The 24,218-nt window shown below is 40.8% G+C and overlaps 2 protein-coding genes across 2 annotated transcripts in view; one reads left to right on the top strand and one right to left on the bottom strand.

Moving 5' to 3' along the window:
- Positions 1–24,218, bottom strand: part of nbeab (neurobeachin b) — a gene marked incomplete at its 5' end in the record, with an annotated part of 240,535 nt that overhangs the window by 63,768 nt on the left and 152,549 nt on the right. Inside the window, 2 exon segments of the mRNA XM_080772482.1 lie at positions 15,290–15,426; positions 22,256–22,402. Coding sequence (XP_080628608.1) covers positions 15,290–15,426; positions 22,256–22,402 — 284 coding nt within the window.
- Positions 12,276–14,568, top strand: mab21l1 (mab-21-like 1). Its single transcript, XM_080772481.1, has one exon. The coding sequence runs from the start codon at positions 12,665–12,667 to the stop codon at positions 13,742–13,744; it is 1,080 nt and encodes a 359-aa protein (XP_080628607.1). The 5' UTR covers positions 12,276–12,664; the 3' UTR covers positions 13,745–14,568.

Here is a 24,218-nt window from a genome sequence, read left to right on the forward strand (position 1 = left end):
TACATGCGGTCTAGCTTAACTTGGACTCAGGGGGGTGGACGCCTCTGCCTTGCATAGTCCCCAGTGAATAGGCATTTTGCCCTTCACTGGTAACCTTATTTTGGATTTGTTTTAAATATATGAAGGTTTTGTGGGCTGGGCTTTTTACTAAAAAGCCCCCCCTTTTAAATACTACACACATACATACATACATACCTACATACATACATTTCAGACGTTTTAGCAGTTTTTAAGGACCCACTTTTAGGCCAGTGCACCAGAGCAAGCTTTTGCCTTTTTTTAAACCCCACCCATTTTAACCAAATACATGCTTGTGCAAGTAATAATAATAGAGACTTCTTATTAAAAAGTCACACCCGTGTGAAGTGAGGGGTGCTCTTGTCGTCGTACGAATTTACGTTATATTTGGCGGACATTTGACCTAATTTCTCCTTTCATTGTCAATGGCAAATATTGAGACGTGTGGGCTGTGGGGACAAGATTTTTGTTATATTTGGCAGACATTTGTCCCACTTTCTCCTTTCATTGTCAATGGCAAATATTGACGTGTGGGGACAAAAGCTGTATATAGGAGGGGCTAGCGCCCCTAAAAAACAGAGGAGAACTCCATTTGTAAAAACCGCAAATGAATGCTTTCCCACTGGGAGAAAGGGAGAAATGAGCCATAGAATGTGTGTTTTTAATACAACTGCTCCCCCAATTGTACGAAATCAATTTGAGTTTTCCACAAAGGAAAAGCAGCCCTGGTTTTTGTATGTGCTCCTCTGCCTTGAACACGCAGTAATAATAGTCTTAAGGCAGATGCTATAAAGACAGAATACCAAAGAAGCTTACAGCCTTGGTTTCATGAAACATTTAGGCAAAAGTTCCAAGGGCTGGGAATGATGAAAGAAGGTAAGCTTGAAAATGGGCTTCTGGGATCCACAGCCCTTATTGTACAGAAGTCACATCAAATTAATACTGAGGGCCATTTGCAGCCTTTCTTCTCCTGAGCTTTTCAGAACGGATTAAGCTATGAAAACTCAGAAATTACTAAAGCACCTATTAGGCATTATGCTTGCCCTTTCTTTCTTTCTTTCTTTCTTTCTCCCTTTGAAAGCATTTCAATGTGCTTTGGCATTCACTCTCGTCAAAAAAGTTATTGTTTGCCTGCTTGATGGAACACGATGACAGTCCCACGAAATGTGTGATGCAAAATACACATTTCCACTTGCACTATATTAGACAATTAAAAAAACATTCCAGTGATTTGTAAATAGAACACATTGATATTCATAATAGGTTTTAAAACTGTTTTACATAAGTTAATTGAAAGCCAAGAGAATAGTTCTGGTGTATTCCACAGTGAGCAGATAAATGTTTTGATGGCGGGCATAGGATCTAAACACTTTGTTAAAAGCTTCTGAGAACGTCCACACTGATGAGGGGCCAGGGAGGCTGGGGATCTATGGCTCTGTGAGGCTCTCTCTGCTCTCTCAATCCCTGTTCAAAGGAGTCCTGGGAGTGCATGAATTGTAATTATAGCTCCTAACAGGATTCAAGAGGACCCAAACGGTGGCACTTGAGAACCAGGTCGTGTGGAGTTAAACGGCTGTCAGACACTAAAAGCTCCCAGCATGTGAACTAGCCCTCAAAGGCAGGCCATGTCCACGTCCAGGGCCCTCCGATTCAATCTCACTTGCACCATGAGAGCTTAAAGATCAAATATGATCCATTTTAAAAGGACCGATTCAGCATCCAATGCAATGTTCTCAACGATACATTTTGCATTTCCACCTAATCTTTACAAAGATGCTAGAGATCTTGCCATGAAGACAATGATTGATTGACCTTGAAAAACACGAGCGATGAAAACACTAGTGTCAACTAGACAGCGTAGACAGTTAAGTCTAACACAACCTTGCCTATGGGATAAACCTCACAGTCAGGGAAAAATGTGACACAAAAGTAACACAAAGAGTCACAAGGAGTATTTCTAGAGAAAATCCGAGGGCACTGAGATGACACCGGGGGAGCAGGTGAGAGAGGACAGGAGTGTCAAGAGATCAGGTAATTGGTACCACCTGAGAAACTAACCAAACCACAGCGTTGTTTTATCTGCCTACCCAGCATTCAGAATAATTGAACAGATCATCTGTGCTCCCTAGCTTGACAGTTTCAATGACTCACCAGGCCACAAGCCCCTTCACAGCACACTAAAGAGACCAGCCTTCAGTGTTGTCCCATCCAACTCCAGCCCCCCTCCCACCCACACACCCCTCTAAAAAAAGCATTAAAAGAACCAACTTGCAGCGTGAAGCCTCAATGTGTGACCCTTATTAAACTCCTAATTGGATTGAGAGCCACTAAGAAGAAAACATCAACGTAGTTCATTCAACAAAGATTTTCTTCAGAATTCCTTCCAGTAGTTGGCGTTTTCAACAATAACATTCAAAATGGGGTGACTGAAAACTTTTTTTTGCGCTTTCTTCACTCTCAAAACACAACCATATTTTAAAAAAGAAGAAAAAGGGAGCATAGGCAAAACCTTTTCACCTTTTCTTTAAAGGCAACAGGGCGGGGGGGATTTTCACAGAGTGCAAGTGACGGGCTGAAACAAAGCCCAGCGCTGGCTATTGTGTAGCCTCGCCTTTCGTGTTGCAATGGTCTTAAAAATGGCTACAAGTAGAGGCCCATTCAGTGGTGACCATGACCAGGCTGCAACTCTAACGTCCAAGACAAATCTCCACACGGAGCGGAAACTCTGAGGGGTCAGCTGGTCAGCGACAGGAGGACTGGGTTTACCATAGTCCATAGACGGCCTCATGCCATCAGCGCTACAAACTCCAACACATTTACACTAATTATGGGGAATAAATACTGCCATAACAACAACATCAATCAAGTTCATTATGGGAAAATGTCGTAATGACAATAATTACAATAATATCTCATTAAGGGAGAGAATGAGAGACAGGGGAGAATTAATAGCAGACAGGTGTACAACATGCCGCAATTATGGAACCTGAAATTAGTTCATCGCCTCCAGGCAAACAGAAGAAAGAGGAAAGGCTGTGAGTAAGGGAGAGTGTGTGTGTGTGTGTGTGTGTGTGTGTGTGTGTGTGTGGGAGGGAGGGAGAGAGAGAGAGAGAAAGCAGGACTGAGACGGAGTGATAGAGAGAAAATCTCCCCGACAAAAAAAGGGAATTGCAAATAAGAAAACAAAAATGTCTTAAATGTGTAAATTAGGGAGAAAAATGAGAAGGAAAAGCAGCTTTTCCCTGCAGACTGGTGCCTCAGATGAGAAGGGGAGCAGCCAAACGTGATCAAGGGGAGCCGTGGAGCGATGCGGCAGGCGTCAAGATGAGCACTCAGCCAGCGAGTGGCAGCTTCTCCTTTCCCAGTCAATCATTCATTACAGAGGCAAGTTGCTGTGAGGAGTGCCTCCTCCTTTTGACCTATCATATTACGGCTTCCGTAAATGCCCTAATCCCCCTCCTCCCCCCTTCGTTAGATGGTGTCAACAGTCGACATCCCCCTTGCCCTGCCACAGCACTCGGCTGCTCAGGCACCTCCAAAGCCCTGCCAAGACCACAGGATCGACATTCTAATAAAATTGTTTGAAATTATAAGTATAGAATTCCAACGTTATCATGTTCTGTTTGGCCTACTATATTGCCTGAGATTTTCTTTTCTTCGTTTCTTATTTGTACTTTATTTCCCCCACCCAAACTTCAATGGCTATTTTGTTTATCTTTTTTTCCCCTCTGTGACCATCTTTCCCAATCACCAATTCCGGGGAAGCTACACTAAATAACTCAGACTGAAAATGTTCAATCTTTCATTGGCTGGCCTGAGTAGGGTTGGTGATGGTTCTCTTTAGCCTCAGGGCTGTTCCTGAGCAGGTGGAAGCCTGGAGGCAGGAACCTGCACATCAGCACTTCTTCCTCGTCCATCATGACTCTTTCAATGGGGAGCCCATCTCCCGAGCCCCTAATAGAACCCGTTGAGATAACTAATCTAATGAGCACAACAGACGACAGCCCAGCGTGAGGAAAACAACACACACATACATCTCTGCACATCCAGGGCAAACAAGTCAGGACCCACTGTGTGAATGTTGTTACTTAGGTAAACAAAGAAATCTTGACCACCTTCAACTTGGTGTCCCTATTTAGGATGAATAGGCCTACAATACAATACATGCACATGCCTACATAAACAAAATGGTCTTGTACAGTTATCGGTTTATATAATTAGTTTAGGGCCCCAATTTAAAGGGATATTTCACTTTCAGAAACACTTTTGGTCATTTTATCGTCTATTCAGGCTTCTGTGAACACCCCAGACAGTATTTAATTCTAATAGTATTAGAAGGACAATATCAGTCACCATAAAAAAAAAGTTTGGGTGTTTTAGATGAATCTATATATGGTTAAAATGGAGTTTGAAGTTATAATGAGTTTGTATAGGAAGGGGGAGGGGCAGCTAAAATGAATATCAAATATCTAAATACTGAATCGAGCAACTTAAAAACTGTCTGGGGTGTTCACATAAACCTGAGTAGATGATGAAATATCCCTTTAAGTTGACAGATACTGGATAGGGGGGGAAATAAATGAAAATGATGGCCCTAATTTGTGATTCCTCTGAGGTGGGTAGACACTGACACTGTCACAACACAACTCCTTCACATGAGTGAACCCCATTTTTTTGTAATGACATGCATCACAACAGCCCAGGTAGCAATGAGAGCTACTTAGAATATATCTACCTTTCTCAGAAAGAAAATATATGTAAATTAAAGAATTATCATTTTAAACTTTGTCACAGGCTGTGACACACCCTCCCCATAATGCGGATTGACCGGTGTTAATTACCGTATAAAATAAGCAATTGGTATACTGCCCCCATATGTCCCACTTTTTAAGTGAAGAAGATGGAAATGAGGTTGGGCTAAATTTGATTGTGACGTGATTCCCGTCTGTGCTTCTGCACCGAGTGGCTTTGCTGGTAACAGGCTAATATTGAACGCTGCTCACCGAGACCAGAACTAATCAAAGTAGACAAAATGTCTCTGCTGCCATCTTTGTCTCTCATCCGCTCCGGGTGAGCCTCCCCTCTTTCTTTCCCTCCCTCTGCTGAAGGGAGGGTGACTGCAGCATAAAATGGTGGCGTGAAAATGTGCCTTACATGTGGCAGCAGCAGTGTGTGTGTGTGTGTGTGTGTATGTGTGTGTGTGTGTGTGTGTGTGTACGTGGCGCTGGGGGGGCAGACCGGGGCCAGCGCTAGCAGCAGTGTGTAGCTGTTGCTTTTGAACAAGCTGGATGGTCGCCATCACGGCTCAGAGCCGCCTGATGACACACCAGCAGTTACAAAGAGAAAGCGTCTCAGTATCACATCAAGGGACAACAGCCACCCTGCATCGCCAAGTAGAAAACTGCCCTTCACGTCCTTGATAAATGTATGAAACATGGCTGTCTAGAAATGGTCCCTTATGACACCACCCTAAGTGATACATTCCTTCCCCAAAGGACAGTTCTACACTTAAAGAAGTCTATTAACAAAACATATCTAGACAACGATGAGGCTCAGGTCTCTCAGTACCGTACCGTACCATACTGGACCTAAATAGTTGATGTAAAAGATTGGGTAACAAGTCAACAAGTCAACAAATGAAGAACAAGAAATTCACTGATGCCGACATGTTACAGAGCAATAGCACTCTCAAGAGTTAAATGAACACTGCAGATTTTACTGTGTGAATAAATAAACTACTAAACAAAGCCCCCTTCCCTTGTTCTTGTTGCGTGGGGGGTATCAGTTAACCCTGCGCAAAGAGGGTGATGAGGCTGGTGCATAAATCACAGAGTGAAACAAGGCAGACTCCTCCGATTCATTAATGGAAATGATCCGTCAATATGCTGGAGTCAATTCACACGTGTCAGCTGGGCTCAGCACACAATGGGCCGGCCAACTTATGAACTCCCAGCACCACTCCGTTGAGTCCATAAAACAACTGGCAACGCCGCTGGGGAGCACCCCAAGACACCACCCTCTTGCACAGGCCACCAGATGACACAGATGGGGCGAAACCAAACAAAGAGGAGGCTCCCTTTGTACAAAGTGGGACCCCTTTCAAAAGCCATTCATGCAACAAATTGGGGAAATCTGGCCATGCAACACTCTAGGTTTGCTCTTTTATTAGCGTGAGCCTTACGTCACAGTAAGTGAAATCAGATTTATGGCCTTCTGCTACAAAGGTGGTTAATATAAAACACACTTTTTTATCAAAACTAAATAAAAGAATCGTTAGTTTGGTCATGTTATAACCAAGAACCGTTTTTGAGCTATATTATATGGATGAGCTCAGAAAACAGGCCACTGTCCTACTTATCAGGTTATACATCACAATCTTACATAATAATACCCAGCTCCGCTAACGAAAAGCTATAGAGGAAAAGCATACACAGATACAAATGCATATGAAATTTCCCTTGTCGGGGAAATATTGCTCTATTGCACCAACCAGAGCAATATGTATACAAACAATATTTAAACACAAACGATCCAACCTGATATATGGATGTCCTTATCCTGAAATCATCTTCAAAGTCTAATTGACATGAATCTTTACTTGCCAGGGAGAAAAAGTTGGAACTACTTCCTTCCACTGAATCGGAATAACAAGTTTCATCACTTGTCATATAGGATAAAACAGTAGTGTCACACATAGGGTACTCAACCATATTATGGAACATTGTTGGGGGGGGGGGTATTTTCAAGTTAGACGTTGATAATATGCACACAAGCCCTCACATACGTATGTGGCCCTCTCATTCTTTCTTGCACGCCTGTGTCGCTGCTGCTGCTGCTGCTGGTGCAATCTGCATACAGAGACATTTGTCATCATTAGCCCTGCTCTGACAGTTGGCACCCGGCACCTCAGATCTCAAGGAGTGGCAATTATGAACCCTTCATCCTTTATTTGGGTAACATTGCCTAATTGTATCATGGGCATTAACACCAGACTTTGCTTACTGAAAACCTAGCAATTTCACTATTTAATTTCATTCCCTTTGTTTTGTATTTCTATGTATGCGTCTTAGATCACATGACGTTGCGTGTTCAATTAATCTAAGGTTTAAAAATTACTTATTGGACGCCAGGACTGAGGTGCTGATTGTGTGGATGAGTATCATGGGGTCAGTGGGCAGATGATTATAGCGCCCACCTTTAGATACTAGACGTCTCCCAGACATTAAGATTAATCACACTGCCACTGGTGCATTGTTGCCTTTCACATCAGACGAGATGGAAAACCAAGCATATAGCTTTTCCCCAGACAGACAATAACAACCTCACTGCACATGCTTAAATAAACCAGTCAATTTCCAGAGATAAATGTAAGCCCTACCAGGAAACAATAGGAATAAACAAACAAATAAAGAAATAATAAGCCCGCTCCACTCCTGCTCCACTCTCTGACATATACAATGTTTAGCACTGTCATGTAAAGCAAAATACAGCGCTGATAAAAAGAGAGGAAAACACTGCGGCAGCACTTTCACTGCACCCTGCCAAGTGGATAACCTACCTACAGTATGGAGGGGAACACAGTGTCATTCCATACAGTAGATTCTCCTCCAAGAGACATACCACACCTTCTCTCAAATAAAACTAAATTGTATTATTAATGCTAAATTGATGCAAATACATGCATGTAATTTATCAGGGAGGCTGACAAGCATACCATATTAAAGAGGGATGGGGGGTGGTGGGGTTGAAGGGCCAAATGAAGCCGAGACAATCAATTAATTTTCATAATTTACACTTCTCTCCTTCCAGGAAATGCTCTTGGAGGGACAAGTTTCCTACAGAGTGTGTGTGTGTGTGTGTGTGTGTGTGTGTGTGTGTGTGTGTGTGTGTGTGTGTGTGTGTGCACGTGCGCGCACGTGTGCATGTGTGTGTGTGTTTTCTTTGTATATATCGTTCAAAGCACACAGGGCCTGTCTGGCTGATCACTAGAGGGTCTCCTAGAGCCTCTGGCTATATTGTTCTGCTTCCTGACTGCTCACGGAAGGAGGCTGCTGATACACAGTGGAGAATAAAACAAATGAATGGACACAATTCAAAGGGGGGTCGCAGTGTGAGGTGGAGAGCCAAAAACATTAACTGGCTTCCCTACGGAGACACCATATTGCTTAGAATAATGATGTTCTGGTTATTAAAAATCCCAATGATAATTCTATTTTAGGACAAATTAAAATGTAAAAAAAAAAAGAAAGCATATGTCAAAATGAGTCGCTATCCCAAGAGATTATACCATATTATGTTTCACAATCTGAGAGCCAGTGCTGATCTCATGTCTAAAGTGACACTCCTCCTAATCTGATTTATATAGAAATGTGCCACTCCGTTAACTCAACTTGGTTTAATCTGCACAGTAGATAGGGAACTACCCAACCCCAATATGTCGCCAAAATGTGATAGAATAAGATAGGGAAGACTGTATTTATTGTTGGTAATAGGATTATTAATAGAGATAAATACTTGATCCGTTTAAAAATTATACTTGTATAAAAAAAGCCCATTATATATGTGTGTGTGTGCGCGCGCACACACACACACACACACACACACACACACACACACACACACACACACACGCCAGATGCTTCACTTCATCAAATAGTATAAATAATTAAACATTTGGTTAAAACATATATACATTTTAGAATAAAGATGATCTTTTCCCTTTCTCTATAGAGTTCAGCGGGAGGGGGGGTCAACGATTAAAAAATAGATTTATCCTTGGAGCTAATAGCTTCCAGTAGCCTACAGTATGGTGTGTCCTGACCCTGTAATTGTGGCGCACTTCTTTAAGAGATGATTGCATTAAGTATCAGGCTGAGTTTTCTGGAACACCCAGAGTTCAAGCTGGTATGTTAAACCACCACAGTGATACAGTATAGGATTCTAAACACAAGAGTCCAACATTCATTGTTCTATCATTAGGAATGTGTCAACGATTATTCTAAGCCAAACATTTTATTAGATTTCATAACATCATAACTGTATTCCACTTAATAGTGTTAATCAGACTATTTACAATAAAGAATATCTTTGAGTCTTTTGAATAATTCTTCCACATCTATTCGATGAATGGAATACCATTTCAAGTCACTCATAGCATGAGTGGTGTCATTACGGAGCTATTTCAGCTATCAGACAAGAACTACTGACCTCATGTCAGACCAATGCTGACAGGAGGATCAGTCTTGGTAGAAGAAACGAAAGAGAAAAATGGAGAAGAGAGAGAAAAAAAAGATGAACATGGACTCAAGCCCTGGAAACAAAGAGGCCTTCAAAAGAGGGTCACATGCTTGTACAAAATTGGGGGAAGTAGAAGTCATTGTATTGATTTATTTTACACGATCATGCATGCATTTCTCTAGGTCAGAAATAGTGCTAGACTGGAATCATTGCCTCATATATCACACTACAGGGCATCCAATAGTGTAGTGGGGTGACAACCGAAGTAGAATCAGAATCAACTTTAGTCATATCACAGTGTTACAAGTAGAAAAGTGCAGGGTGAAATGCGTTGCATCAATGATTGCAATGTCACAATGGCAAAGATACGGTTATAAGACGATTTGGTGGTCTTGGGCTTGACCTGAGAAACTGTTGGAGCGTTATAGGACTGAGGAACAGGTTGAGTTACGGTATAAGATCTGTGGCACCACATGCTTCAGATTAAGAGGTGATAATCCCAATGAAAATCCTCCCCTTCTATCATGCATAGGGATGGCCGCAGGGCCCGGAGGACAAACTCAAAAAGTGCAAATGGATTTTGAGTATCAGACGTGGAGCGAGATGGTCTGCAGTGAGGGTAGTCTGGTTCCAATAAAAGGCAAGTACCTGCTGAGCCACAGACACTGGGAGAAATTTAGGGGGGAGTAGTACAGAGCCTGAAAGGGAAAATCGCTCTTGGCTACCTCCGACCACATGAAACCATTCAAGAGTATCCATTTTTATTCCCCCAATACGTGTCTGTATAACAGGCATATAATCCCTGGTAGCTATAGTTAAATGAAATTCAGCCGGTAAAATCCTCAGTGTTAATTTGACTCCGAGTGTAAAAATTTACCCAAATTGGAACCGTATAAGAGTTGACGATGTAAACTAACTTCCAGTAAGTTCTACAGTGTGATAGCTTGAAGCTACAGCATTACCTTCCTCATGTGATTCTTGAAAATGAGTGATGTATTATAGGCCTACAAAAAAGGGTTCCATATCTGTGATCTCTGTCGGTATAATAGTGTTAATTTATCCATTTTGTAACACTGAGTGTACAAAATGTAACCAAACTGTACACATAAGGGACCATTTTGTTTACTCCGTCAGAGTTAAATGAGCACTGAGGGTTTTATCGTGTAACAGTGGGAAGGTATCACTTGTGTTTTCCAGGCTGCTATGTTGGCAATGTGTCCCAGACAGTCAGTGATGATAATGGGAGTCACCTATCCATCAGGGTCCTACCCCCGCATGCCACCACCTCTCGTCTCTCATCCACGTATGCTGAACGGAGCCGAGAGTGAGAAGCTGCAAATATAGCTGCCCCCATAATGTCTGTTTTTATGCAATTCAGACAGCGGGGTAGAGTGTAAATGCCTTTGTGTTCCTTATCTGATCCATGCAATGTTATCTTTTTGAAGTCATCTTCAAAGCATGTATAGCCTACTTCTGAGATCGAATGCCAATGCAATAATGATAGCCAGGGATGGTTTTGGTCTCTTTATTGTGAATGAGCGCAACAGTAGTTAGCTAAGATTGAAAAGGAGCCCACTAATGTTTAATGTATAGGCCTAGCATTGTATATTCATCTTATAACATAATAATTTGTATTATTAAAACTAAATATTGCAAAACAAAATGCTAGAAATATATATATGCTAGTATTAGCATTTGGTTCATCATCCTAAACATTGATTTTAATTAGCTACTTAAAAGATCATGGTAAATCATACATTCTAATATTTATATGAATTAGTGAATTAGCGATTAAATAATATCATTATGCTGCATAATTGTTGCTTTTCATTATTGTCAGGATTTGTAAGATAACGTTTTGATTATAACTACATAATCATTAAGTTATATACATAATAAATGAGGTGTGCCCTGATTGAGCAGTATCAAAATAGGTCTACATTGAAGTGTAAAGAGTAGGTAAAGTAAAGGCCTAGTTGTCACGTGGACATTTTTTATATCCTTTTTTCAAAAAACAAATGTATAGGTCATTTTTTTGTAATCTCACAAATTAGATGAATTGTGTTTGTGGAGGCAACATTTAAAAGAGCATTTAAATAGAATAACAAAAAGTCTTGCCTTATGCCAGCATCCAGAAATTTACCCATTTGTTAAAACCATTCGGTAGGCTATAGCCTATACTTTATAGTAAACATATAGCCTATTATTGATATTGTCATTAAGTTGATTTAGAAATAACTCATAACCTCGTCTTCTTAACGTCTGATTATAATTATTATGCATTAAATTAATTATAGTAGTCTGTAGCCTATTGACCCATTCTGTAGCCTTAGCCTATAGGCCAGATCAAGATGATTCACATAGCCTACAGTATAATTTACATACCGGTAATAAAAAAACGTATAGCCGAACAAATAAGACGACCTCTCGTTCAATATATGCCCAATAAAGGGCATGCATTTTAAGCAAATATATCAAACATAATAATAATAATAATAATAATAATAATAACTACTAGCGTAGCTAATCTTTCAGTTTTGTATAATTCTAGGAGGATTCGGAATGATTCGGAATTAAACTCACATGATTCCATCCTTGATTGGAGCTATAGCGCTCCAGCCAATGATTGAATAAAGCGTGAATAAAGGCGATGCATTATCATTAAGCTATGTTTTATTCCCCAAAGGAAAAAGTAGGCTGCATTAGCCATTCTAAATCCACCTACTGTATTCTACAATGATTCAATAGCAGACTAAAAGGCAATACAGTCCATAGAAAAGCTATATCTGTATAGGGAAAAGGATATTTTTCTCTCTCCAAATGCGTAGGTAGGCTATAGGCTACTTCCACTCCTCGATTACTATACTACCTTTACTTTTACTTGTATATAATACCCCGGGATTAATTTGTTTTCCATAAACTGGAGGCAGTGACGAATCGGATAGCGATTGGACATCTTCGTTTCAACCCCTCCCTTATAATTCCATGGGAGTGTGTCCCTGTTCTAAAACACAGAAACACCGGCAGCCTGCTTTACGAGCGCACTCACTCTACACTGTATGCTTGAAATGCTTATATGCGGAAACCGAACTGCACGCAAACATTAGAGAAAACAAAAGCATTTTTTTACTACTGAACCTAACGCGTGAAATGGACTTCTGATTACCAGCAATTTCAAGGACTTGCTTTGAAGCAGTTCGATGCTCAGGTTCATGGTTTAACCCGCGGTGATATTAATACGCATGTGCCGTGAGCACAAATAAAGGCAATTGTGTCTATTGAATAGACATTTTTTTTCTTTTTAAATAGATTTCCTTCTTCTCTTAAATTGGCTCCCGTACAAACAGCCGCGTTGGATCCCTCGGCGTATTGCGAGACTCCGGTGTACAACCCGGATCTCTGCCCGAATATGATAGCCGCCCAGGCAAAGTTGGTATACCACCTCAACAAATACTACCAGGAGAAATGTCAGTCTCGAAAGGCTGCGATCTCCAAGACCATCCGAGAGGTGTGCAAGGTGGTCTCGGATGTCCTGAAGGAGGTGGAGGTGCAGGAGCCCCGCTTCATAAGCTCACTGAGCGAAATGGACGGCCGCTTCGAGGGACTGGAGGTCATATCGCCGAACGAGTTCGAAGTGGTGCTCTATCTAAATCAGATGGGAGTATTCAACTTTGTGGATGACGGATCTCTTCCCGGCTGCGCGGTGCTCAAGCTCAGCGACGGCCGAAAGAGAAGCATGTCTCTCTGGGTCGAATTTATAACAGCCTCCGGTTACCTCTCGGCGCGCAAGATCCGCTCGAGATTTCAGACGTTGGTGGCACAGGCGGTGGATAAGTGCAGCTATAGAGATGTTGTCAAGATGGTCTCTGACACGAGCGAGGTGAAATTACGCATACGAGACCGATACATTGTGCAAATCACGCCAGCGTTCAAATGCACTGGGATCTGGCCACGGAGCGCCGCGCACTGGCCTCTGCCCCACGTCCCCTGGCCGGGACCTAACCGAGTGGCAGAAGTCAAGTCGGAGGGCTTCAACCTCCTCTCCAAAGAGTGCTACTCGCTCAACGGCAAGCAGAGCTCGGCGGAGAGCGACGCCTGGGTCTTGCAGTTCGGGGAGGCCGAGAATCGACTCCTCCTGGGAGGATGCAGGAAAAAATGTCTGTCGGTCCTCAAAACGCTACGTGACCGTCACCTTGAACTGCCCGGGCAGCCCCTCAACAACTATCATTTGAAAAGTTTGGTTTCATACGAGTGTGAAAAGCATCCCAGGGAGTCCGACTGGGACGAGAACTGCCTCGGCGATCGGCTAAACGGGATTTTATTGCAGCTTATTTCGTGTTTGCAGTGCAGAAGGTGCCCTCATTATTTCCTGCCCAATTTAGACCTATTTCAAGGAAAGCCTCATTCGGGTCTTGAGAATTGTGCCAAACAGACTTGGCGCCTGGCAAGAGAAATACTGACCAACCCCAAAAGCTTGGAGAAACTCTGAGGTAAAAATTTATTAGTTCACCTCGTCTTAAAAGTGGTGGTAAAGAGGCCTATATGATGTTAATCAGGACTCGGTTACACGAACAGAAATATCACAGTTTTATTTTCACAGTCTTGTGAAAAGTGACTTTCCTCTGTTTCCTCTGACTATTCCAATAACATTTTTTTAATGACAGTCAAATGTACTATACAATATTATCCCATTTTGCCGTGTCATATAGGAACACATTTAAGGGCCACCTACCTGGTTTATTTTTATTTGCGTGCCACACATTTGTCTAAAATCTTTCATTTCTTTAAATGCTTTAAAATAAAGCCCCGTGACAAGCCTTGGAAGGAGAAAAAAAGAAAGAAAAACATATGTACATTTTATACTGTAAATACATTCATTGATTGTGGTTCAAGTGGTCTGAAATTGTGAATGTTGTTCTGTGACACGTACATACGTTCCCACATGTTTTAAATCTACTCATGAACTTTTTTTTATCTGGTAGAAAAGTTATTAATTTATACTTGCATCAGTGGTAGTCTGATTCATCTGTTTCAATGGACATTTTTCTAATTTTTAAAGTTTACATATTTGATGGTAGGCCTAAAACATTGGTTACATTTAAAACATTCCATAAATTTACTTGAATTCTTATTTAAAGTTCTCGGTCATTTCTGTTGTTTTTACAACCTTGGTTATAGGCCTACATGATAAAAATAAGAAAAAATATATATAGTATATATATATATATATACAGAGTGTATATACATACAGTCTAAATGAGAAAAAATGCACTTGAAATACACTGGATTATAACATCTGTGATCTGATTCTTTTTTTTCTGTCTTTGATTTAATTTAAAGAGTTAATAAAACAATCTGTTATATATATTTGTGTCCCATTATGGTTTATTAAATGGGGTTTGGGGCAATATAGTGGAAGGCCTCTTAAGATACGCACTAGCCTATAATAATAATAATATAAAGACGTGAATTATGGTAAATTAGCTTTTCAGGGTGAATTAGACTATAGCATGTTATAGTTAATATTCAAGTTTAAAGCAGCCTAAACAGGCAGCAAGACACATTTGTGAAATAAAACAAAACTGCCCCATCACGGTCACTGGCTTGTTATTAGTCTACAATATTACCCAAATATGGAATATATATAGTAAATGGAAAATATCACAGTAGTAGGCGTACCGGCTAAAAGAGACACTCTACTGATTCAATGCAGCGCAGATATTGTGTAAAAAGTATGGGACGCCGGCCAAATATCAAGGCGTCATCTTTATTTAACCTATAGGCTATAGCAACAGAAAATAATATTTAAACAACAACCTGACAAAAACAAACAAAATGTATTTCCAGAACAAAATGTCGCCTTATACAAAGCCTATAACCTGCGGACCACATCTCGTGCAGGCTTTTGACAGATTAGGCTAGAGACTTCTAGGCCTACAACAACATTAACAAACACGGAAGATCATCTGTCCATCTCTATCCATCTTAAAGCTTTGAGTTTGAATCCAAACCGTTTTCAGGTCAGGTCACTAACCTTTGAGTCGAGCCGCTTGTAGGCAGGGTCATCCTCATCCACCTCAAAGTAGATCTCAGTGGTGGTGATGGAGAGTGTCCCCCGCGCCGCTACCACAGGCGCAACGAGCTGGGCCTCGGTGCTGAGGACAACCGGGCCTGCGGACACGATGCACACAATCACATACAGACTCAGAACTCTGATCAACAAACAGTTTACACACAAGTTACAACACAGCTGAATATAATGCCACTTCTTTAAAGTAAACTTTCGTCTCGTTTTCGGGGAGGCATATATAGGCCTGCGCAAAACAGGCCTCGTCTATATAGGCGCGTTAGAAATGAGCTTTCCACGTTTTCGCTAAAATATGACTTTGTAAATAATATTCAAGCCGACGTCTTAATATTTAACACGCAGTGAGAGTGAACCAGATATATTTTCCTATTCTGTTGCGTGCCTATGCCCCCATGCACGGTGCACCCCAGTAAACTATGAGTCTAATTAGCCAATTAGCCTATATCCTCAATAGACGATTGGAATTGGATATACCTACATTTATGAGACATACAGGGGAATAATAGAATCCTAAATTCGCTTTGAACTAAAAATAATCATAAATTGACGTTGACATTCTGACCCTAGTCAGCTGATAGTGATCACATCACATCATCTCCCCTCCCTGTTCCACCCACAATGTTCGAGGATCAGTGTCGCTGCGGAGCAGCACCGTTATAGTGATGTGTGTCTCCCAAATGAAAGCTCCTCCTGGAATCGGGATATTTATCGATCCTCTGAACTCCAAAGAGACACCTTAATGTTTCATCAATCTTAATCTGTGTGTTCCTTGGCCAATTATGCTCGACAGTGTTGCAAGAACACAAGTAGATTTTGGTCTCAATTCCCAGAGCGCCTCTCCAACGCGCTTGCAGTCTGCACTGGTCTGGTGAGCAGTCAAATCTCCTTACGATTTTTCTTTATCAATGCATGCCTAATTGTGATCCTGCTGTGCACATGCATGCTTTGCACTATATGCTTATAGCAGTTTTATATGGAAGAGTAAATAAACCTAATAACACCACTCTGCTGAATTTCAGTTGTTAGCTAGAGGCCATATATAGGCCTGCTTATACAAAAAACAAAAAAACAGGACTTGTATAACGTGATGTATGGATATTGTAAGAATATAGGCCATTAAAAATACAGTAGTATAAGGATATTTAACGTTAAGATATGCCATTACAAATCTGGTCCACATTATCACACAAATTATTTGACCTACAACAAAGGTTTGGCTTTGCGTCCATTATTGGAACTGCTAAATTAACAAGCTTGCACCTTCTGGAATAAGACTTTCAGAACCAATTGTTCTTTGGCCTCTAGGGCCAAGCACAGAAAGACACTAGCCCCAAAGCACTGAGCCATTGCAGCCATCACACATGGGGAGGAAGAGGATTAGGCGCTAATCCCCCTAGGGATCCTTTCATAATTAGGCTATAGCATTAAAATGTTTACATGAGAATAATGAAATTATGGGCAAGTTGTACAAAGGGATTGGTATACTATCTAAGCCAGCTATATGAAATTCAACTGTTAAGAAAATGCAAAGGGAAACAAGCGGGCATCTTCAATGGATTATCATTTGATTGGTGGTATAGGCTACTAATGCATATAATATTGCTAAAGACAAAGTATATAGGCCTACAGCAACTTTACTCTTATACTCTTTATGCACTGCAGTAAAATCCTCAATTATAATTTTACTTTTAGAGTGTCAAATAGATCCTAACAGTACCCAAACAGACAAAGTATATCCCCTTTAACTCTAACTAATTAATAAATGAATCCTAAGGATTTTATTTAGCATTTTCAAATAAATTGCCTATACAAACTACACTGAGTGAGTGAGTGTGTGTGTGTGTGTGTGTGTGTGTGTGTGTGTGTGTGTGTCTGTGTGCGTGTGCGTGTGCGTGTGCGTGTGCGTGTGCGTGTGCGTGTGTGTGTGTGTGTGTGTGTGCGCGCATGCAAGGGAGAGTGTGCAGAGCTAGCAATTATTGTCATGTAGGCAGGGTATCTACTGGTAAGGTTTAGTTGAGTCAGTGCAGCACTGTTTCATAAAAGTAATACAAATCACACTCATGTGAAGTGAGGGGCACCCACGGTGGCTGCCACATGATTCATATTCACTGCCACTATATTCGTTTCGAGAAATGAATGCAGTGTGTTATTGTATAAAACAAAACCAGTCACCAGATGTATTCATATTCACCACATGACGTCTCACGTCGTCATTTAGTGGCCTAAACAAACATTAAAATGCCATAGACTTGGCTGCCATATGACATCATTGAAAAAGCCATGCATTGAAATAAATGTGAGAAATCGGATACCGTTCCTTCTTTTACTGAAATATGATCATTCATTGCATGTAAATGAATGTGTCAAAAGCACAACAATTTCTTGAGGGGCGCTATAGCCCCTCCTATACACAGGTTTAATGTTTGTCTTTAGTCCAATGTTTGTTTTGTAAATGCATTGACAATGGAGTGAAAATTGACGTCATAAAGTGTAATTTATGTCATATTGTCTCTTGTAGGCAATACTGATTGGATTAGTTTATAGTATAATAATAAGTTAAAAAAAACTTGTGTGAACTGTGAAGTGAGGGGCGCAGCGAGGACAGTATTTACAGTATATTGGCTGGATGACGTCTTATACGCTGTCATTTGCAACCCTAAACAAACATTAAAGTCCATAGACTTGGCTGCCACATGACATAATTTCTGAAAGCCATGCATTGTAGGGGCTAGCGACGCTCAAAAACAAAGCGAAAGTAAAGTTTATCCCTCCCCTAAACACATTTCACAGTATTGTTTACTTGTTCATCCCACAGGTTTTACACTATATACTCAGCTTCCCAAATTTGGTTCAGTTTATTTATTTATTTTACTCTAGACTAGAGTCTAAAGTATTTTTAAAAGAACCAACCATTAAGATGAATCTGTTGAAAAATATAATTAAGTTGAGTAAATCTGTCTCTCCCTCTCTCAGTCTCTCTCCTCACCATGTTCTCCTTTTTACTGCATGAGATAATCATAATTAAATGTATTTCAGATCTTTACCGAATACAAAATGCGCTGCTGCTGTATTGGCCAGCACTCCCATGTATAAGAGAACCCCTGCACACAAATTCAATGTTAAATTTACTTACACTATATACAAATTGACCTATTTGAGTCTATTTGTACACAGAGCACCACATCCGGAGTGTTCTCTGAAACTTACGGTGCACATGCAGTGCACAGATCTTTAGTTCCCATGTCACCAGATTTGGGATACACGGTCTGCGAGTGAGCTGACAAAAGAGCTTACAGAATTTGATGCCAATGTGAGAACAGACGGCATTCTCGATGTTTGCGGGGAAGCAAAGCTAATCATGGGTTCCATAAACCACAACTCTCTCCTGGGCCCGAGTGCAAGCCCCACCCCTTTGGCAGCAGCAGCAGGCATTGACCCAAAGGCTGGCAGGAGGAGCTCTGTTGTTGACAGGGATCTACTCCCAGATCTCTCATTAGGGCTGGTCATGCCTGAGATTAGATACAGAGCGAGCACAAGCAGACAGTACATCCTGGTAACAGCAATATCCTGACACAGACTCCTTCGCAACGAAGGAGCTCCCCTACTGGTAAAAAACATGAACGCCACAATATAGTCGTTTTTGTCATGATAGAAATGTGTGCACTGTGGAGTGCAAATCTCTGCCAGGAAGTACGCTCCAATAGTAATACTTGAGGCCGATTTATTGTACAATTGTACAAGTTGTGTGCTGAATATAACACACCTGAGCAAAACAATTTCCCCTTGTGGTTAATAAAGACATCTAATCTAATCTAATGATTTGATATTTGCACGGCACAACCTCCCATAGCCTGCAGGGACAGTGTCAGTGAGTCATGGATTATGAATTTGAGTCATAGATTATGAATTCACAATAACACACTATTAATAATTCACAATTCTTTCCACAAATAGCACACACACACACACACACACACACACACACACGAAAGCAATATCTCTGGTGGAGATGATTCACTTATTCTTGTTGTTGCTGCCATTTGCAGGGTGCACACAGTTGATGGCCGATGAATTCCAGTACTATTGCCATCGGTTCTTTAGTGGTAATTTGAAAAAGACACGTATTGTTTGACCCTGTTCACTCGTACCTTGCTCTTTTGATATGGCCGGTGCACAACTCATCTAAATGATAAAGAGACTGGGTGACACAGAGTACTTGGCAGCTTTCTAGTGCAGGGAGAAGATGAGATGTCGGTCCCCTCCCTTAGCCTGCTGCCCCTGCTTCATTCACTCGTTGTGAACTTGCATCTACTATTTTCAGGGCACAACATGCAACCAAGTATAAATCAGGCATAACCGACATGTGTGTTTTATCAGACTTGAGCAGTCTGATTGGTTCATCTGTTGAAAACTCAGGTCCTTTGTTTATGACTGGAGACGACGAGATGTTCATTCACAACAATAGAAGTAAACATGCAGAAATAAAAAAAACATGACGATATAAATGGTGTGAAATTCAATGACAATTCCTTTTAACACAACATAAAAAAATCTTCTCAAACCACTTCACTGTGAAATTGTTTCACCGAGTACTTATTTGGTTAGTTTAACAGTATTATCTTGTCATAACATTTTTCACTCCTCATATTTTGTTAACTCTGTAATATGTAACTCTTGATATCATACTGCAAATGTGTGTGTGTGTGTGTGTGTGTGTGTGTGTGTGTGTGTGTGTGTGTGTGTGTGGATTTATATTCATTTATTTAGCTGTCTATCTCACGTGGACAGAGACACTGACAGCTGAATACATGAACAAACTAAATTAATGTTGGTGTAAATGGCATACATGACAAAAAAAGAAAAAAACGTTTTCTTATTAAGCAGATGTTGGTCTCACCATGACAGAGGAGAACTGCATCACTCCATTTGCTGCCTCATAATCCTTGTGATTGGAACATAGGAAATGTTTCTGAAATGTATGACGGCTGCCAAGGCTGACTGTATATTCCAGTAAAAAAGACTACATCATTGAGGCATAACACCAATAACGGGCCCTGCTTATTTCAGGCACCAGTTGTTTGCATGATTCACAAGTGTTGGGCAGTAGTTCAGAATTCTTGGTCTATACTCAATACCCACGTAAACTCTGGATAAACTTCACAGACTAGATATAATAAAGACTAGTTTTAAATAGTTTGCCTCTCATGTAACAGCTAATGCATGGCAATGGGAAACTTGCAGGGCTGCTTGGACAAACGTCTCCCTTTCAAGAAGCTAAACTCAAAATCCTGGATCAATAGAAATGTGTACAATTTCAAGAGTTATGGGCGTCCGTGGCCTAATGCATATCAGTCTTGGGGTCCCTGAAATGAAAAAGGTTGAGGACTACAAAATGTGTGAGTTTAATTGCCACATAATTGTATCTGTTGGACCATAAAATCTGTCACCAAAGGACTCTTTGCCAGGTTGATTTAAACTTAGATTCAGACATCACGTCATGTCTACTTGCAATGAGATAAATATTCCTCCAGGTGTACTGTGTATATACTGTATTTGTGTGTGTGTGTGTGTGTGTGTGTGTGTGTGTGTGTGTGTGTGTGTGTGTGTGCTTGACATAGACCACAGGACAAATGTTGGACACACGTAGTTGATTGGGGTCCACATGTCAAGTCGGGGACAAATTTGGTGTCCTCGATTAGATTTTTTTCTGAAGGAGCTGGGGGTGGGTAAGGGAAGGGGATATAATAAGGAATGCCAATTTCCCAGAAAGATTCATGCATTTCATTCACTGGTTTTAGCTATCGTTTTCCCCATCACTATAAAGCAGCTCTATCAGGGCAGCGTGTTAATGGATCTCTTTTTTAGGTTAAGAAGATTATTATTATTTCATGTCAATTACAGTACAATCACTGATTTCTTTGACAAATTCTAAATGCAAATTGTGACATGCAGCATTTGGATTGATGATCTTTCCTGTGTTAGTTTAACTCAAGACTTGCCTCTCCGAATAAACAGTCGAGGAAGGAAGTGTGCTTAGAAGATACAAAACAAAACAGAAAAGGACACTTATCAAGCAACTGGCAATCTTAAACAAAACGGTCCAGATGAAAACAGAAAGCCAAAAAACATTCATTATAATCATATCCTCTGGACACGGTATAAAACATTTGCTATCGTTATGGAATCATTGTTTTTTGTCTGAAACTAATCTTTTTTTTTTTTATGTATTTTTGTGTATAGCTGCAGCATACGAACAATTTCAGGCAAGGAACTCTACATATATAAATACAGCAAACTTATAAGTTTGCTCTATTTAAGTTCCATTTAAAATATGTCTAGTCATTACTAGTTAGTATGACAACAAACACTTTTAATGTAATGTGTTTCTTGTTAAATGATTATATTTATATTTTAAAGTTTCCCCGATAAGAATGCATTGCATTCAGCATATCCATATTTCCCTTGAAGTGCTCCCGATTGGTAGTGTCTCTCGTTAATCTTATAGTGTTACAAATAAAAGGTTTTTACATAAGATTTTTACATTTTTTTTCTTTTATTTACACTTATACTTATTGTATTTATTGTAGTGGAATAGTGGCGTGCTAGGGATCGGGGGCATTGAGGGAAGGCCATTTGTCAATAACCCAGAAAATCTCTCTTTTTCACAGTCTAATTGGCATGTATAGTTGACAGGTATGGCATTCAGTGCATCATCATGAAATACTTTGAGTTGGAAGATGTGCATGCTGTTGATGAAGTGAAAGTGCCTTGGTGGAATAATTGTATTTGATGCACTGACAATAACCATACACCCACAAACTACACCAAATACCCAGTATGAGTGTTGAGACACTGAAATCATCAGGAGGATGCTGAGGGGAGCTTCACGGAGGCGTCAGAGGTCTGACTTACCGCCCACACTGTCCATCTCCTTCTCCTGCAGCAGGCTGATAGCATCGTCATCGCCCTCCACTATCAGCTCTGTCTCGGGGCTCTGGCTGGCCACGGCCTGGCTGCGGAGGGCCTTTTTAGACCTGACAACATCATCCTCCTCTGTCCCTGGGAAAATAAATATGGGCAAAAGGGTTGAGTCAGGCCTCCGAATACCTTACTCTGAACCATTAAAAAAGGCCAGATCCTTATCAGTATTGTACAATGAGGAGAGTAAAATCCTTTCAAGTGCACACAGAAGGGAATCTGGCTTTGATAGCTGCACAAAACGCATTCCATAACATCTGGCGAACTTTGAGAGGCCTAACTACAGTGTGGGGAAATGGCATGAGATGCCTTGTGATAAATGGGTTGATAAGAGGTGGACGATGATACTGCACACAGCAATGGTGTATTTCACAAGCGTCAATGTAAACACAATTTCTCACTGAGCAAATGTCTTGTAGATAAACATCAAGAGACATTTCAGCTTTTATTTTCAATCGTGTATTTTCAAGTTAAATAATAAAAAGTATTGTGTCTGGAAAGGCTTAGGCTAGCAGCAGCGATGTTGGCGATAGATAGCAATAGATCTACAGTAGCTCGTGCTTGAATGGAGATATCATTTGCCACATTCTGAGACTTGACAAGAGCTGGGATTGAACAGTGGTATCAATTAAAAGGAAGTGTGCATACACTCTGCAAACAAAAGGGGCTCATAAAAAATGAATCAGACCATCCAACACATGCGCGAGACACATGGCTGCTCTCGACAAGTGAACTGGTGTTTGAGGGTCATATCCAGGAGAAACGAGCATGAGATCCTGCATGTGTGGAAGGAAGAACACATATCAAGACATGGGTGGATGACTCCCATCTGACAAGTTTCCTTTCAGCGTGGCTCTTAATTCTCCTCTCCCTCCCCTAAGAAATGTGTAGCTTATTTCATAGAGGTCAGATTTGACTGTTGTCAACACTGCTACAGTGGGAAAAAAAGGCTGCTTCCTGCTCTGTCTCATATGGCATGCTTTCATCAGATGGGGGTGGAAGACGGAGCTTTTCGGAAATGAATTCTGCATATTGTTAAAAGGCAAAAGCCAGCCAGTGGTCACAGATCAAAGCACAACGAGTGAAACTTAAAACTGTAATTCTGTAAACCATCATTATGCCCTGAGTAAATGAGGGAAAGTTGAGCAGAAGAGATGAAATTCTGATTGGTAAGCCAGAGAAGGCAGACCACAGTGGGGACTGGGGAGCAGACTAAATAAACCATGCTGATTTCTACAGTCAGATGTCCAACATCTATGAGACACAGAGACACAGCAGTAAGGTTGGAAGATCAGCCAAGCAAACCACAATTTAGTTATCACAGTGTGTGTGAGAGAGAGAGAGAGAGAGAGAGAGAGAGAGAGAGAGAGAGAGAGAAAAAAACAAACATAATATGGTTATAAATAATCAGAAATGAGGAGCAGTGACATGAAGGACAAAATGTGCTGACATGTGAAGCCATCTTCTCATGACTGATAGCTTGGTGACTGTGATGTTCCTGGATTAAAGTGTGGCCGTGAAATGGCTCGCCATTTGTCAACATTAAAGATAAGCGGAGCAGAGGGCATCCAGGCAGACTCATTAGAAAAGCTTTCCAATTGTTCACCTTGTCCAGGGGAACATCAGAAAGAGAACAGCTGTTTTCATCTGCCACAATTCACAATGTGTGAATGGTCTAAAATAAAAACTTCCAGTGTCCCTGGGACAGATACAAATGCGGACAATCTGGACATCTTAAGGGTTCAAGGACATTATAATAGATCCCTCCATTTCTAGCACAATATCGTTTTTTGAGGTTTTCTCTGTTTAAATAGTATACTGTAGTACTACTCGATTTGGACAGTTTATAGTATTCTCTAGCCAAACATTATACCTACAGTATACTGTAAACAAAATC

Source organism: Protomyctophum bolini (genome assembly GCF_963924005.1).
Source record: "Protomyctophum bolini genome assembly, chromosome: 9".
Lineage (NCBI taxonomy): Eukaryota > Metazoa > Chordata > Actinopteri > Myctophiformes > Myctophidae > Protomyctophum > Protomyctophum bolini.

Coding starts and splice junctions, on each gene's coding strand:
- mab21l1 (XM_080772481.1), top strand. CDS start 12,665: ATGATAGCCGCCCAGGCAAAGTTGGTATACCACCTCAACAAATACTAC.